The following is a 17,618-nucleotide window of genomic DNA, read 5'->3' as shown; positions in this document are numbered from 1 at the left end:
GGAACAGAAGAAACAAAACAAAAGAAGAAACAAAAAGACGTTCCTGCACCCTGCCTGCTGGGCCGAAAACCTCTAAAGGTGCAATCCTATGCATGTTTAGACAGAGAAAAGCCTTACAATTCCCAGCATGCCCCAGCCAGCATGGCTGGTTGGGGAATGCTGGGAGTTGTAGGACTTTTTTCTGTCTAAACATGCACAGGATTGTGCCCTAAATCTCTCTTCTGACAGAGGGGCCTGAAAAGTCAGTAAACTCTAGTTGCTCACAGGCTCTACCCCAGGGGTGCCAAACCTTCTTCTGCCTGAGGGCCAAATCCCACTTCGGGGGCCACATTCCAGTGGTGGGTAGGACAAAGGCAAAAGGGGCGGGGCCAAAGTCCCCGAAATGCCAGCTTAAAAGCCTTCCTGCCAGGATCTAAGCCTTCAGAGAGGCATTTCCACCTTTTAGAAGGGGGGGGGGGTGCACAGAAGGCGGGAAGCCATGAAGCATCAGTGGTCAGGAGAAAGGGGCTGGACAGCCTGGGGAATCCTGGAGTGCTGGATTTGGCCCCCACCCCTTCTGTACCCATAATGCATCTTGGCTCCAGCCCTTGGCTGGCTCTTTAGGCCCTTTCTGTTGGGGGGACTGGGGGCCACGAGCCACTTAACCTGAACTCGAAGCGTTAACATGTACCCAGGTGAGGTGGGAGGGGACCTCCGGGAGATCTCTGGGATCTCTTCTGCCTTGTCCTGGTCTCCTCCCTCTACTCTCCTATCTTCTTCCTTCTTCCTCCTGCAAGGGATGCTGACCACGAGGCCGACCTTCAGCCAGCTTTACCTGGAGATGGAAGTTTATGTCCCCAGTAAAAGCTGGTTCCTAACCCACCACTCGAGTGTGTTTTGTCCTGACGGGGGGCTGATTCGGACTTCACTTCCTTCGGTTCTGCCCCCAGCCAGCTCAACAGTATTTTTGAAAACAGTATGTGGTCCCTCATATGGGAGCCGCCTCCTCCTGGCTTGAGGGGGCCCCTGCAAAGGGCTGGGCCCCCTCTTACTACAGTGGGCCCTGGGGGCAGGCAGCAGTCTCCCGTGGAGGCTGGCGGCTCCGACATCAGTTGGGTGGGGAATCTGTGCCGGGTTTCAGTGGGAACCCGTCAGAACACTAAAGGACCTCTCCAAGGTACGAAGCACTCCCGGCTCCCTGGGAACCACCCTGGCTAGCTCCTACAGCGTTCTGACTGTTTCTGACTGAAACCTGGCACGGATTCACTGCCCCACTGACATCGGAGCCCCAGCCTCCACCGGATCCGCATCAGTGCTCTAAATCAGCCACGAACCACCACTTTAATTTTGCACCATGGCCCCAAGCTCTGCCACCGCAGGGCATCCTGGGGAGTTTAAATGGCTGGACCCAACCCAGGCCAGTCCCAAAGGAGCGTGCTACACTTGGTGCTGGAGAGGCGTGGGAGAGAAGAACGTTTTGCTGCCGTGGTCCCACGGTTTCTGCAGAGCAAAGTAACTGTTAAGCTTGCAAAAACAAAAAACAAAACCTGGAAAGCTTGCAGGGCTCTCAACCTCTTTCCCCTTGAAGGCATGGCCTGGGCCCCTGAACCCCAGCGTGTGAGACTTGGCTGGGGCTGCCTAGTGAGAAATGTACTCTGCACAAGCTCAGAGGGAACCTCCACTTTATTGTTACCAGGTACGTTCCTGAGTGCTGAAATGGAAGTTCTGGGGTTGAGGCCAAATGAAGCCAGGGCCAAGTTAAGCCTGGTTAGGGTGGCCACTTACGGACCACCAAAACAGAGGACAAAAGAGGATGTGGATGTGCATAACATTTTATAAGGTTCTTTATCTTTAAGCTGGACATTATGCCCTCCAAATAGAGGACAGTCCTCTGCAAAGCAGGACACGCTATTTATTATTATTTATTAATTACATTTATATCCCGCCTTTTCCCCTTCTTAAGGAACCCAAGGTGGCGTACATAATCCTCCTCCTCTCCATTGTATTCTCAAAGCAACAACCCTGTGAGGTAGGTTGGGCTGAGAGTCTATGACGGGCCCAAAGTCACCCAGGGAGCTTCCATGGCGGAGTGGGGACTAGAACCCTGATCTCCCAGTCCAACACTCTAGCCACTAAACCGCCCTGGCTCTCTACCCTTGTTGCAGAAGATATTTCAAAAAAGGAAGGGTCTGGGTGCGTTTGTTTTTTTGTGTTTTTTTTGTCAACAGCTCCTTCCCTGATTATTTATAGCTAGGCGGCTGGGAAAATTGCATTGAAATCTCTCCTGCTCCAAATGCTTCTTGGCCTGGCTCAGATCTCAAGACCAGCAGAAAAGCTGCTGTCAACAACAGGGGGTCAGCTCAGGGCTGAGTAGCAAATGCAAATAGGAAGAAAGTTAGGGAGCCACCCAGGAGATTAAAACATACCGATAAAGGCTAATTGGATGGAAACCAAATCCCAGGAAGGTTGTATTTTCTTTAAGATTAGCACATTTGTTTAATCAAAAAGCGAGCGGTCTGTTGCTCTCTCCCCCCTCCACACCCGGGCCTCAGCACATGGGTCTTGTCCACTGTGGGCACAGCATGACCCACCACAGCAGGACAGAAAAATATATGTCCTCTCATCTCATATTAAGTCCACAAGGGATGTCAGGCGAAGTGACCCAGGCACAGATGCACACATTACACATGGTTCATGGACTATGGGCACAATCCTATGCATGTTTAGACAGAGAAAAAGTCCTACACCTCCCAGCATTCCCCAGCCTGGCTGGGGAATGCTGGGAGGTGTAGGACTTTTTCTCTGTCTAAACATGCGTAGGATTGTGCGCTAATTGCTGCAAGTGTCTTCTTTCATCGGTCCGACGGACTGATGAAAAACATTTTGGGTGCCTCAAAAGGGCCCCCATGACTCAGTCAGCAGACAGAAACTTTTGGTGACAATTAACAAAAAATCTCACAAAGGCCCGTGGCCTGCAGTGCTATAAAAAGACATTCCCGCGACTCTCCCGAGATGATGTCTGCTGCGACGCTGACTGGCCGCGCTTCAGCACAATAACAGATAATAGATAACAGCGCGCATTGGTAGCATGGTCTTTCTCCACCTGGTGCCCCCAGATGTGTCAGACTGGGACTTCCAGTGTGGTGGGAGTTGCACAGAGGTGCAGCAAGGGCTGGCCTTTGGGGTTGAAGTCCAGGGACCTGCAGCCCAGAGGGGAGCTCCGAATGAGCCACCAGAGAGCAGCAGGCGGCAAGAGCATCAAGCCTGTCGAAGCAAACTCTTTTTTTCCTGTAGTCACGCTGGTGCTGTTTTGAGTGAATTAATAATGTGAAAGTGCTCAGACTTTTTTTTTTTAAACCAGGGCTGACAAACAGTTTTGTTATTGTTCTAACATATTAGGAATATGGACGCAGTTGTAAAGTATAGAATGGCTGAGGAACAGAAATATCAAGTGCTCCGTTTTCTTCCTTTTAAGGGCTGCATCCAGTGTTTCATTCCCCTTTGAGACAGCACAAAATAAGAACGTAAGAGCTGCATCAGACCAAAGGCCTCTCTAGGCCAGCATTCTGTTCCCACAGTGGCCAACCAGATGCCCCAATGGGAAGCCCGCAATGAGGACATTTGCACAGTAGAAACCTCCTGCTCGTGTTTGCCGGAGGCATACTGCCTCTGATCCTGGATGTACCACATAGCCATCCTGACTAGTAGCCATTGATACTCTTCTCCTCCACAAATTTGTCTAACCCCTTTTAAAGCCATCCAAATTGGTGGCCATCACTACGTCCGCTGGTAGCAAATCCCATAGTTTAACTCTGCGCTGTGTGAAGAACCTTTCCTCTGTCCTGGATCTCCTTCCAGTCAGCTTCAGGGAATGGCCCCACTGGGTTCTAGAACGAAGAGAGAGGGTGGGGGAAGTCTCTATCCACTTTCTCCACACCACGCACATCTTGGGACCAACACACATCTTTGCAAGGCTGGAAACTTCCGCTGCCTGACGAAGAACGCGAAGGCTCCAGGAAATCTCCCTGCGTGCTTTGCAAGAGGTGGGCCTGCGTTTGCATCTGCCCTTTCCAACATAACCAGGCCTCTGTGTCTCCAGTGACTGTTGCCTGACTGCGTCCTGCAGTGGTGCCGTTCGGCAACAGTCCTGCGCAGGGGCCTCTTGAGACTGTAATAGCGCGTCCAAATGTGACGAGACAGCCCGGCTGCATTTGCAGGCCCTCCTGCGCACTCTGCCTGGAAGTCCCGCCATGACAGCGCCGCACCACCCCTGGTTTTCCCAGCATGCAAGTAGAGCAACGTAATTTTGGAGATGGCTGTTAGCGGCTCCTTCTGCAGCCGAATGAAAGTTCCCTTCCGAAATGGGGTCCATCTTGTGGTAAGGAAGGTTCGGCTGCCACCAGCAGGCGAAAAATGGCAGTGCTCAAATAGCTAATTCTGGTTGCAATGGTTGAAAAGCCCCAGGCCCCCCCGGATTCAGAGTGGGGTTTAAGATCCAGGACAGAGGAAAGGAAGGGCTTCTTCACACAGCGCAGAGTTAAACTATGGGATTTGCTACCACAGGATGTAGTGATGGCCACCAATTTGGACAGCTTTAAGATCCGGAGCCCTTTCTTTAAACCCCGGAATAGTCCCGGCCAGCTCATCTTGGCCTTTGCGCATTGCCATCCGCTCCGCTCCGCGAAAGGTTGCCCAGGTCGTCTCAGTCTTCCCTGGAGCAGGCTTCTTAAATCTGGCGGCCTCCAGATGTGTTGGACTGCAAGTCCCATCATTCCCAGCCATGGTGGCTGGGGATGAGGGGAGTCATAGTCCAACACAGCCATTGGCCATGGAGTTGCCGTCCACCACATCTGGAGGGCACCAGGTTGAGGAAGGCCGTTCTGTAGCAAGCCGACTTACACTGACTCAGAGCATTGGTCCATCCAGCCCAGTATTCTGACTGGCAGGTCTCAAGTCGAGTCACCCTCAAGCAGTGGAGGCTGGTGGCTCCGATGTCAGTGGGGCAGTAAATCTGCTTCGGGTTTCAGTCAGAACCAGCCAGAACTCTAACGGAGCTATCCAAGGTGCGAAGCTTCCATGGACCCCCTCCGTCAGTGCGTCTTCCTTCTCACTGCCATTGTCACCAGCTCCTCTTCCTCTTCCTCATCATTGCCACCACTTGCTTGCTCGACAGGCAGAGAGCCAGGGAGCAAGCGGGCCGCGGCGTCTCCCGCTTCTCCTTCTCACCACCATCCCTGTCTGGGCCAGAGCAGGAGGCAGGCCAACAAGCAGGCAGCAATGGTGAAGAGGGGGTACAGCGTTGGGAAGGGGGGAGGGCTCCTGTCAGTGGGTCCCTGTGGGGGGGGGGGCCCTTGGCAGGTGCCCAGCCTTGCCTACCCTTGACACCAGTCCCATCTGAGATACTGTGAATATGGGGCTTCACTTTAGCTATCATCGTCAGTAGGTCTTGATCACCTTCTCCTCCCTCGATTTGTCTTGATCCTTAAAAAGCCATCTTAGCTTATGATCATGGCCGCATCCTGCAGTAACAAGGTCCATAATGATTAATTACACCAAGGACAGGCAACTTGGCGACCTCTAGATTTTTGCATGGCAACCCTCATCAGCCTCAACCAGCATGGCCAATGGTCAGGGACTATGGGGGTTGCAGTCCAAAACAGCTGGAGGGCGCTGGGCTGCCTACCCCTGAATTACGTTATATGAAGCCATTTCTGAGCTACAGGCCTTTAGTATGACAAATTAGCTGGGCCAGTTTGCCAGCTGGCTAGAGATGTAGGTGTCTGAACATGTACAGATGGCCTTCCCCTCACCAATAAGCTAACCACAATCATCCACCATCTCCCTTGCGTGTGCTGAATGGGGGCTGTTGGAGCAGCTTTGTCCCCACACCTCATTTTACAAATTCAGCATTGTAGAAAAGGGAGATGCAGGGATCATCTCCTGGTCTGAGAGGCCCACCAATGGCTCGCAGTGCAAGTCATGCACAGAACACTCTTACCCGACCCCAGAGTTTTTATTTTTCATATCAATACAGGTTCAGGAATACACCAGGCACTTTTACAGGCAAAAACTGAAGACAAAAGGTCCCCGTGCCTCAGCTAGCATACACTTGTGATATGATTGGTTGTGTTTCAAAGCTGTGGAGATAAAAGGAGGGGAAAAAACACATTATTTCCTGCCAGATCAGGATGGCCAGACATCTCCAACCAAGCCTGTTTTTCTGTTGCCCCTCTCCTTTCCTCAGTTGCCCACAGCGGCCACAGGGCACTGCAGATGGTGCAATAGAATACCCCGAGGAGAGTTCACTGTACTATCTGTGGGAACACTGGGTCCTTGAGAAGCTCATCAGAGTCCCCCAGCAAGGATTTCAGGAATGGCAGCCAAGCTTCCTTGGAAGTCAGTTCGCCCATCGCTACTCATCTGCTCCTGCAATGTGCAGGCGCGTGTTGGGCATGCGCTCAGCTCTGCGCACCTACGGAGATGTCCACAGCCAACATCACTGCTGCAATGGGCAGAGGTTCTTTGGCAGACATTCTGGCAGGGAAGTGGAAAGGCTGAAGAGCATGGACATAGCACATATGCCTGCGCTGGCAGGCATGCTCAGCTTCAGGAAACACGGCAGCTGGGGCTACGTGACCAGCAAGGGTGGTCCCTGCATGGTGGCAATTCGGGGAGGAGGCAGCTCTGTCCCCACCATTTAACTGAATGATAGTCGGGAGATGAGACCATCACCACCACCTTGGATTTCAAGCAGGCGTGGAGGGTCTCAGGCCTGGGGGCCAAATCCGGCTGCCGGGGTTTTCCAGGTGGCCATGCCCCCTTCCCCTGTCCCCACCTCTTTCCCCCAACCCTGATTGCTTGGTGATATCCTGACTTTTGTATCCCCCCCCCCCATTCTATCAGGTTGAAATGCCTCTCCTAAGGCTTCGTCACTGGTAGGAACAGCTTTAAACTAAAATATGCTGGCATATTGGCCCCACCCCTTCTGCCTTTGGCCCCTCCCACCACTGGGATGTCGCCTCGAAGAGCTTCTCCGAAATTCGGTCCTCTGGCTCTGCACCGCTGCCTTCCACGATCACCGCCAAAGCTGAGCGGGCTTCCACAAAAACAGCTGCAGCTATAATAAATATAGCAGCTGCAGCGTAAGGCAGCTTTTCCCAACCTGGTACCCTCCAGATGTTTTGGACTACAACTCCCAGCATTGCTGACCATTGGCCATGCTGGCTGGTGATGATGGGAGGTGCAGCCCAACACATCTGGAGGGCACCAGGTTGAGACGGCTGTAAGGGAGGGAACCTTAGGAAAGGGAAGGACTAAATTCATGGGCAGAGGAATCCTACAGATGGTGCTGGGAAGATGCAATGCCAGGGGACCTGCCCCATCCAAAGCCAACCTGGGCTCGTGCTGGCAGGCGCAAGGGCCGGAGCAGCGGCAGTTTCTTTTCTCCCCTTTGATATTTTCCCTTCCATTTGAAAGACTGGAGTCAGGGATGTACAAGTTCTATAAAGTCTGCTCGGTCTGCATTTCACGGATTGTCAGGTGCCTTTTGTTGCATCGTCTGCTCAGTGGTGGAGTTGGATTGTTTGTCTGATTTATTGCATTTGCACAAATTCGCACTTGCAAAAATGTGTACCCCCCCCCCCAAATGCACAAATTCCCCATGTGCATTTTCATTTTTTAACCTCTGGGGAAATGCTCATTTTTGGCAGTTTTTTTAATCTTACATATTTTTCTCCAACTAAATTTGTGTAAAATTCTGGGAAGTAAAATAACAGTCTGCAAGTCCGCAGAATCCACGCAACTCAGCAAAAGCCAGTCTGCTGTAGAATCCATTGGTTGGATTCATAGAAATCTAAACATCTGATGCCGTTGCAGATTTCTCCAGCATCCCTAACTGGGGTACATTTCCCCCTGTGTCAGGAGCCTGTCTGGAGTCCAATCTGCCCCCTGACATGCCCCCCACTCCACCCACTTTTTGCATCTCCCAGTATCAGAGAGACAAGAGGTCTGGAGGTTTCCATGGGAGCTAAGAGGGGGCATCCAAGCTCATATCTCCCCATCCAAGGGCAGACCTGTCTCTCTACCTTCGGCAGGCAAGATCCACTCTATCCTACAGCCCCTGGGCACCCTCCCAGGAACCACAGGTTTGCAGCCTTGACTTCTTCAGACTGCACTTACAGAAATCCAAAGGAGCCTGTGTGGGCACTCCTAGGAACAGAGGAAGTCGTCTTAGGCCAGGTCAGAGTATTTGCCCACCTAGCTAAGTATTGTCTACTTTAGCAAGTAGGGCCTCCAAAACAGGGTCTCCACCACTTGCCACCTTGGCCTCCAAAGTGGGGACTGAACCTGGGGCATTTGGTGTGTAAGGCAGGTGTCCCACCCCTGAGCTACGGCTTCTCCTCTGAACACAGAGCGCCCTTATATTGAGTTAGGCCAGTGACCCATCTAGCCTTGTGCTGTCTCTTCTGACTGGCTGTCCAGGGGAAGTGTGAACCTGGGACCTGCTGCCTGCAAAGTGCGTGCTTCTGCCACTAAGCTATGGCGGACGCCCAGGGCAGGGCAGGTGTCTCCCACATAGCATGGTGCCCAGTCACTTATAATGGCTTTCACTCCAGGACTCTGTTTGCACATCACAACAGCCCACAGTGGGCTAATTTACTCATGGGGGCTCTGACGTCATGCCAGCCCCCTCGGACGCCACTCTTGCGTGGTGCCTGCGGGTGCCTGGCATGACGTGTCATGCAAACCCTGACAACCCTCAAATAACCCTTTAAAAAGCCATGTGTTATTTAAGTGTCATATAACCCTCAAACAACCCCTACCGCCTGGGTTTGCATGACACAACAAGCCATAGTCATCCAGGCGCTATGCAAAAATGGCTCCCGTGAGCACCCAGCCCAGTGAGACAGACCCCGTGGGGAGAAAAAGCCCCATGTTGTGTCGTGCAAACCAGGTCAGTATCTCTGGGCCTTCCCAAACAGGCCCTCGCACTTTCCATGAGCGCCAATCCCCAGTGCAACCCGTCCCCCCACCACTTAAAAAAAAAGAAATATAAAATTCCACATTTTGAAAACAACAAACTCCGAGAAACCCCTCAAAATTTGTGCAGTTCTTTCAGCTGTATGAAGCGTATCCATTCTGTTTACCCCACTTTCCCTATGAGGCACTGTTCTTTCCCTATAACCTGAGCCTCCATTGTCTACAGCTTAAGCTCAAGATTGCTTATCCCAAGCAAGACAACACAAGCCTGGATTCACTGCCAGTTACGGCCTTCTGTTTCTCTTTGCACATGCCACCTGGGTTCTTAAAGATGAAATAATGGGGGTTTCAACTCTTTTACTCCTTATTTCCATGTGGAGTGGGGGATTCACTTGACAATTGAGTACAAAACCACGGAATGTGAATTAATCCACCTGGAATAGAGACTGCTCCACCATGAGGCAAGATAAGGTGGCAACAGAGCTTGGCTACCAGAGTGGGAGAACATTGACTGGGAGAGTCTCCTGAACAAGCCACACTTAAATGACCAGAAGCTACACAAGAAGTCTGGGTCTCACATCCTTCTGCAGCTGTGCTCACCCCCCGCATCCTTGGGGTGGGAATATCACTCTTTCAAAGTCTGTAAAATGGATTTAATAAGAAGAAATGTCCTGTCTCAGATGATCCTTGAGTTGATGGCTGAGATATGGAAATAGGGTTACTCAATGATCGAGCAGAGAATAAAACTAAACAATGTAATACTAATATTAATGACAACTTGCCCAGAGAAGGAGAAGGTATCCGCTTAGGAAGTTCTACTTTAAACAACATGGGTATATATATATATATATATATATACAGAGAGATAAAAAGTAGGGTTGCCAGCTCTTTTATTCAGGCAGGGCTCCTGCACTTTTAACAGCTGCATTGCGGGCTGAAGCTTTTCTCAGCCAGCAGATGTACTGATGAACGAAACTACTATGGGATTTCTGCTTCTCATGCAGCTTTTAAAGACACCAGGACCCTGCTAGAAAGAAAATGCTGGCAACTCTACGTCAGAAGCAGAGCTGCATTTTCCCCCTCCATGGCCAGCATCCCCCGCCCTTCCCACAACCTCTCACTGTAAAAAAATTGCATATTTCATGACACATTATCCAAACACACTTAAACATTAAAATATTCATTTAAGTAAGAAAATAGCAGCCTTGTGGCACTGGGTGGATTTCACAGAAATTCACGATGAAGACAAGACAGCATCAACTGTGAGTAAATGAGCGGCACTGAGATTCAGGATAGCAGGATACACATCAGGGTGGTAGGACAGAATTGGGCCATACCAGAAAAGCTCCAGAAGAGCTTTGCGCAGTGTGCAAAAGCAAATGTCCTTCGGAGGTCGCCCCTGTTGTGAGGCACCCTGCCACACCCACCACCACTGGATCGTGATGCCATTAAAAGGGGGCAGACAGAGGCCATCAGATGTGGCGTCAGAGGCCGGAGCATTCTCCTGCGCATGACCCGTCGAAACAAAGAGGAGTTGTGCAGGGTCCTCCCTTTTATCCTAGAGAGGCATGCTCAGGAGAACATCCCAGCCGACGGAGACCCATTTCAATTAGCTGGGGTGCCATTTGGATTTTCCGCTCCAAGAACCAAAATGTCTTGCCGGCACTCCCAGTAAGGGCCCCGTCTTGATGCCAATCTTTGAAGACTTGGGTGAAGCCGGCATGAGTCAAACGCCGTGAGTCCGTCAGCAAATCTCTGGTCTGGCAAAAGGGTCACATGCTGCAGTAGCAAAGGAAAAAAGATGTCCAGCAAAACCAGCTGAAACCCAGGCACTGGAGAAGACACCGGGCAGAGCTGGCTGAGCTGTTGCAATGATGCCGAGATTTGGAGACAAGCAGATGAAAGCCGAAGGCCCAGTTAAATGGGCCCATTGCCAAATGGTGACGGGGAACTTTGGCAAGTCCCCTCTCACACCCACTGAAGATGAAAGGATTCTGCCTTCTTCATTAGGTTGCTCAATCTACACTTGGAAGCACCGGAGCGATAAGCCTTCCGTGGGCTTAGAAGACTCCTAGCGCTGCCAATCAAAAGACACCGTGCAGCAATTCAGGGTTCCCCCCCACCTCTTTTTAATGGATTTTCTGTAGTAAGAAAAAAGGAGTGGTGGGAAAACGCAGGAGGGTTATGAGCAGAAGACAACGACGATGTCTGGACCCCCAGTAAAATTCAATGAATGAGTGTTAAAAGCCTCATCTGGAAGTACCCCAGTTCAGTAAACCATTTCTGGAAGTCTGGAGGGCGTTTCCCTGGTGTGCAGAAAGAAAGGACGAATAAGCAGAATGCACTGGAAGGGAAGGAGCTTGAAAAAAGCTAGGGATCCCCTATTAATAATCAAGGAAACCGCTGTGGGGTTGTTCTAGACACAAGGATGAAGCCCAGCTGCTTATAAGATGGTCTGAGATGGTAGTTACAAAAGAACAAGGGCGTAGAAGTCTGAACACCATCTCCCATCCAGTTTTGAGTCCCGTGAAGACCTACCTAGATTGGGCAGAAACTGAATGAATTCTGAACAAGCCCTGGTTCGCAAAAGAAAATGATGATGGCGATGCTGATGATGCACTGCTCCAGGAATAAATAATTGCTTTTCTGGCTCAGGAATAAACAACAACCTGCCCAGCATTCTGCCTCCAGTAGGAAACTCACTAACAAGCAGGGCAGGATGGTGATAGCTGCCCCCAGTTTGTCTCTGGCAATTAGCGGTCAGAGGCAGACCGGCTCTGAGGGTCCCAATCATTTGCCCCAGTTCTTTGCTCCTGCTTGCAGATGAGCCAGGAGATGAGACACCCTGATATTTCCCAAAGGGGGGCCCCACCAACATACTTTTGCTTTTGTTCAGGACCTGTTTTTGGACACTTTCTCCTCGTCTCTACACTTTATAGAGAACACTGCCTTATTGTATGGTTCAGCCTTCCCCAACCTGGTGCCCTGCAGATGTGTTGGACTGCAACTCCCACCATCCCCAGCCAGCATGGGGATGATGGGAGTTGCAGTCCAACACATCTGGAGGGTGCCAAGCTGGGGAAGGCTGCTATAGTTGATACTGCCTGTAATCTGGTGATCCACCCCAAGAGCTTTGGCGATCTCCTAGGGGACCCCACACCACCATTTTGGACTGATTCATATTTCTCTCCCCTACCCAAGCAAGGCTCCCTCGTCACATTTGCGGCTCCCAGGCATCCGACGTGCTGGCTGGGTCCTTCTCCTGTTTCGGCTCTTGGAGGTTGAGTAAGAGCAGTGCCCCCACGGACACCGTTTTCAGGCTCAGCATCCCGATGGGGTCCTGCGGGAGGGGGGCTGCCGAGCTCTGCAAGCAGGGCGGCCATTCCGAAGCGCTCCCCACGGGCTCGCTCTTCAGCGCATGCGTGCGCTGGTGCTTGATGAGGTTGGCGCTCTGGCCAAAGGTCCTGTCGCAGTGGGAGCATTTGAAAGGCCCCTCGCCCAAGTGGATCCGCCGGTGTCGGATCAGGGTGGAGCCCCGGCGGAAGGTTTTCTCACAGTGAGGGCACTGGTAAGGCTTCTCCCCGTCATGCAGCCGCTGATGGCGCATGTATTCCTGTCGGCAGGTGAAGGTGGAGTCGCACGAGGCGCAGGGGTAGGGCTGCTCCCCAGTGTGGGTCCTCTGGTGCCAGACGAATTCCTGCTTGTACCGGAAGCTCTTGTCGCAGCCAGGGCACTTGTAGGTCTTTTCTCCGGTGTGGCTTCTCTGGTGCCAGGTGTACTCTTGCTTGAAGCGGAAGCTCTTCTCGCACTCGCTGCACTTGTAGGGCCTGTCGCCCACGTGGGCCCTCTGGTGCCACATGAACTCCTGCTTGAACCGGAAGCTTTTGCCGCACTCGGCGCATTTGTGCGGCCGCTCCACCGAGTGGGTCTTCAGGTGCCACGTCAGCTCCTGCTTGAACCGGAAGCTCTTCTCGCACGCCCCGCACTTGTGGGGCCACTCCGCTGTGTGGGTCCGCTGGTGCCACATCAGCTCCTGCTTGTGCCGGAAGACCTTCTCGCAGGTGTCGCACCTGTAGTTCTTCTCCCCGGTGTGCACCTTCTGGTGCCAGGTGTACTCGTGCACGTAACGGAAGCTTTTGTCACACTTCCCGCACTTGAAGGGCCGCTCTTCCCTGGGCGCCCTTTGGCGAAGGCGTAGTGATGAGCAGTGGCCGCAGGCACAGGGCTGCGCCCCAGCGTGGCTTTGCTGATGTGCCACGGCCAGCGGGGTCTCCGTGTTGCTGTTCTCGCACTCAGGGCAGACTTGCGTCACCTCTCCAGTGGGTACCATGGAGGGGATACTGTGAGCCGAACGGGCAGGGAAGCATTTCTGACACTGGGTGCAGATTAGCAGCATCTCCTCGTGGGCATCGGGCTGGGGAACAGTGACACCCACAGGCCAGAAACTGCCTCCAGAGGCTCCCGGATGCCCCACCTGAAACGCCACGGGTGCTGCCTCCTGGCCCACCACCATGCAATTTGACCACCTGAGCTCGGTAGGCCACGGTGGCAGAGCAGCTGATCCACTCCCAGCAGAGGGGGCACCTGGTGACCACACAGGCAATTCACAGACAGCTCCATTGTCCAGGCTCCTCTTCGATGCCTCCGGGTGCTCAGCGTAGCACGGCAGCGCTTCTAGATGTTCCTCAAGGCAGGACTCCTTCTTAATCAGGATCTGGACCTCTGCTGGAACAAAAGAGGAAATGCGAACGTCGTACTAATTTGTACACATACATAAAGCAAACATGTGCAAATCTGCATGAACGCTAATGCACACTTGCACAAGTGCGCAGATCCGCATGAACGCTAATACACATTAACTAATAGAGGTTAGCGCGTTTGTGTAAGTGCGCATTAGCGCTAATGAAAATTAGTGCAAGTAAATACAAGGGAGAATCTACTAGATCAGAACAGATTATCTGATTCCATATCCAGTCAGGGCCAGAAATATTGGAGCAAGGATAACTGTTTTGGCAGTTGGCCTCTGAACACCACCACGTTGAAGCTGAAAGGAAACACACCCAGATGGGAGCGAAGTCAGGACTTCCAGCTGTAATTCAAGGGGTTTGAGAAAAGTGGGGCACTAACCATTCAGGAAGGACAGCCAGTGGCATACGCACACACCCATCGTTGGGAGCTCATAAGTAATGGAACAAACCAACATCATTTCAGACTTAAGGATCGCCTTCAATACCTGGATGAAAATCCCTTGCAGTCAATGACTGCCTGAAGTCTGGAATCCATGGACATGACCAAATGCTGGGTTTCCTCCCTCGAGATGCTTTGCCAGGCCTTTACTGCAGCTGCCTTCAGCTGCTGCTTGTTTGTGAGTCTTTCTGCCTACAGTCTTGTCTTCAGTAAGAGAAAAGCATGCGCTATTGGGTTGAGATCAGGTGACGGACTTGGCCATTGAAGAACATCCCACTTCTTTGCCTTGAGAAACTCTGGGGTAGCTTTTGCTGTATGTTTTGGGTCATTATCCATCTGCAACATGAAGCGGCATCCTATCAGTTTGGCAGCATTTGGCTGAATCTGAGCAGAAAGTATAGCCCTATACACTTCAGAATTCATCCTGCTGCTTTTATCAGCAGTCAGGTCATCAATAAACACCAGTGACCCGGTTCCATTGGCAGCCAGACATGCCCATGCCATAACACTGCCTCCACCATGTTTGACAGATGATGTGGCATGCTTTGGATCATGAGCTGTTCCTTTCCTTCTCCATACTTTTCTCTTCCCAGAATTCTGGTACAAGTTAATCTTGGTTTCATCAGTCCAAAGAATCTTTTTCCAGAACTGGGCAGGCTTTTTTAGATGTTTGCTGGCAAAGGCTAATCTGGCCTTTCTGTTCTTGAGCGTTACCAGTGGTTTGCGCCTTGTTGTGAAACCTCTGTAGTTACATTCATAAAGCCGCCTCTTGACTGTAGATGTTGACAATGACATGCCTACCTCCACAAGAGCGTTCTTGACCTGGCTAGATGTTGTGAAAGGGTTCCTCTTCACCATGAGCAGAATTCTGCGGTCATCCACTTTAGTTGTCTTCCGTGGTCTACCAGGCCTTTTGCTGTTGCTGAGCTTGCCAGTTAATTCCTTCTTTTTCAGGATGTTCCAAACTCTTGTATTGGCCACTCCCACTGTTTTTGCTACTCTCTGATGGGTTTATTTTGTTTCCTCAGCCTAATGATGGCCTCCTTCACTCGCACGGACACCTCTTTGGACCTCATATTGCGGGTTCCAGTGAACAGCTATCAAATGCAAATGTAACACTCAGAGCCACCTCCAGGCCTTTTATCTGCTTGATGGGTCATGGGGCACCCAGGAAACAGGCCACACCTGGCCATGCAGCTGCTTGTCAGCCATTCGTTCCGTTACTTATGAGCCACCAATGATGGGTGTGTGTGTATGCCACTGGCTGTCCTTCCTGAATGGTTAGTGCCCCACTTTTGTCACACCCCTTGAATTACAGCTGAAAGTCCTGGCTTCACTCCCATCTGGGTGTGTTTCCTTTCAACCTCAATGTGGTGGTGTACAGAGGCCAACTGCCAAAACAATTATCCTTGTTCCAATATTTCTGGCCCTGACCGTAGTTGCAAAGAGACTTTGACTGCAAGCTTGGAAAGTTGCTACCTACCATCTATCCTTCACTGGTTGGAGGATCTTACTGCTCTCCATACATTTGGATGTATATCCTATGGTCATCAATCTTGTTTGAATCCCTATTTAGATCTATGGACTGCTTAATCGAATGCATATATCTAAGATATGAGTGTTGGATTTCTGATAATGTTATTGTGAACTAACGCTGTTTCTTTTTGCTATTTCTTTTTATGTTCTATCTGTAATAGATAATATTTTAATGACGAAAAATACAATATAAAAGATGATTCAATTCTGTTTTGATCAAGGAGGACAAGGGATCAGCACGGCCCCACCGCACAGCGTGGAGAGGTCCTCATTATTAGACTGCTAGCATTATTGGGGAAGGGTCAAAGCTCAGTGGTGAAACACACGCTTCGCATGCCGAAGTCCCAGGGCTCAACCCCCGTCATATCCAAGCAGGGCTAGAAAAAGGGCCCTGTCTGAAGTCCTGGTGGGAGAAAATCCATCCCCCTGTCCACTTTCTCCAACACCACGCATCATGTTATACAGCTCTAAAATGCGCCTTTGCCTTTTTCCTAAGCTAAACACACCCAAGTGTTGGGCTGGGGGCAGTGGGAGAAACAACCCCCTCTTTTGTTTTGCTGCAGTAGCAAATCGAAAGCCTGGTCAAGCTCTGTCAACCCTTTCAAAATTTTCTCTCTTTTTTTACGATGATAATCAATTAACTGTTTGGCTCTTAAGCGACAGATTCATTAATGGAGGGAGCAATCCTATGGCCGTCTAGACAGCATCTAGACGGCCATAGGATATGTTGTTTTCTGGGAACCGACCTCCTGCCACTTCCGCGCTGCCTCGGAAGCAGCGCGGAACAGTCTTGTCCTCCGCACTCGCAAGAGGAGCGTGGAGCGGCTAGAAAGGGGTGTGGCTGGGGGCATTCCGGGGCGGGGAGAGCATAGCTGCCTGTGTGACACATCCTATGGGTCGTACAGCAGCCTCCTTCCCCACTCCATGCTCCCATGGCTAGACAGCCACAATCAGCAGTCTAGCCAAAAATGCAGGGCAGGAGGAGTGTGGAGGGAATGATCCCCTCCGTGCTTCTCCTGCCCTGCTTTGGATAGGTGGTCACCTCCGAGTTTGGAGGCGGCCGCCTATCTAGATAGGATTGCGCCCTAAATACATTTACAGTCTGCAAAGCAGTCAAGTTTAAAAGCAACATGTGGGAAGGGTTTGGCTTCTCTTAAACAAGCAACACCACATATTCGCTCATTGTTTGGAGGTAAATCCATCTTCAATATATTTTATTTCCCAGTTAAATACCATTGCAGCAACACCCAAGACTCAGTTTTCCTTGGGCCATGGCAGCCTTCCTCAGCATGATGCTCTGCAGATGGGTTGGACTACAACTCCCATCATTCCCAGCCAGCATGGCCAAGGGTTCAGATTCCCTTTAACTAAATTTGGTGCCAGAAGGGGTGGATGGGGTTTTCCAGCTTCCTCTATGTTGGCCCAGGGGATTCTGCAGGTCTTAGAGCAAGCTGTTGGCTCTTGCTTACCACCGAGTGAAAGGGACTGTTGGACAAAAGGTTCTGTCAGAGTGCCCTGGGAGGTGGGGGCCCTTTGGTGTGCCTTACAGTGGTGAACGGATTTTGCTAAACCCATTCCATCTGTGTTTTTACTTGCACCAATTTTCATTAGGGCTAATATGCACTCCACAAATGCACTAATCTGTATTGCTAAAGTGAATTTGCGCTAATGCGAATTGGCACAAATCCCTCTCAAGTATTCGTTGCAGATTTCTCTGACATCCATACAGTTGACCTCATTTGAATAACTTCTATTGGAGGTGCTGAAGCAGAGGCTGGATGGGCACCTGTCAGGGATGTCATAGTTGCATCCTACATTGAAGATCCGGCATTGAGCAGGGGGGTGGACTAGATGACCTGCAAGATCCCTTCCAACTCTACTGATTCTAAAAGGCTCTGCTGCCTACTACCATTGGGCCTGCGAGTCTACAGGTTTAC

At 51.2% G+C, this 17,618-nt stretch overlaps 1 protein-coding gene across 8 annotated transcripts in view; it reads right to left on the bottom strand.

The window, feature by feature from the left end:
* Positions 1-2,813: 2,813 nt before the first annotated feature.
* LOC146336261 (uncharacterized) overlaps positions 2,814-17,618 on the bottom strand; it is a 31,598-nt gene continuing 16,793 nt past the window's right edge. For 5 of the 8 annotated variants that reach the window (XM_084819503.1, XM_084819502.1, XM_084819504.1 and 2 more), the window contains 2 exons: positions 12,155-13,683; positions 2,814-6,116 (listed from right to left, as the gene is read on the bottom strand). In XM_084819503.1, the coding sequence (XP_084675629.1) occupies positions 12,173-13,683 (1,511 nt within the window). In that variant the 3' untranslated portion in view covers positions 2,814-6,116; positions 12,155-12,172. Of the gene's footprint in view, positions 11,265-12,154; positions 13,684-17,618 lie in introns of all 8 variants that reach the window. The other 3 variants (XM_084819505.1, XM_084819497.1, XM_084819500.1) reach the window with 3 other exon arrangements.

The sequence above is a fragment of the Heloderma suspectum genome, chromosome 13 (assembly GCF_057233095.1).
Source record: "Heloderma suspectum isolate Gila_16-S chromosome 13, 16-S_ref, whole genome shotgun sequence".
Classification (NCBI taxonomy): domain Eukaryota; kingdom Metazoa; phylum Chordata; class Lepidosauria; order Squamata; family Helodermatidae; genus Heloderma; species Heloderma suspectum.
This window is presented reverse-complemented; position numbering and strand designations above follow the sequence as displayed.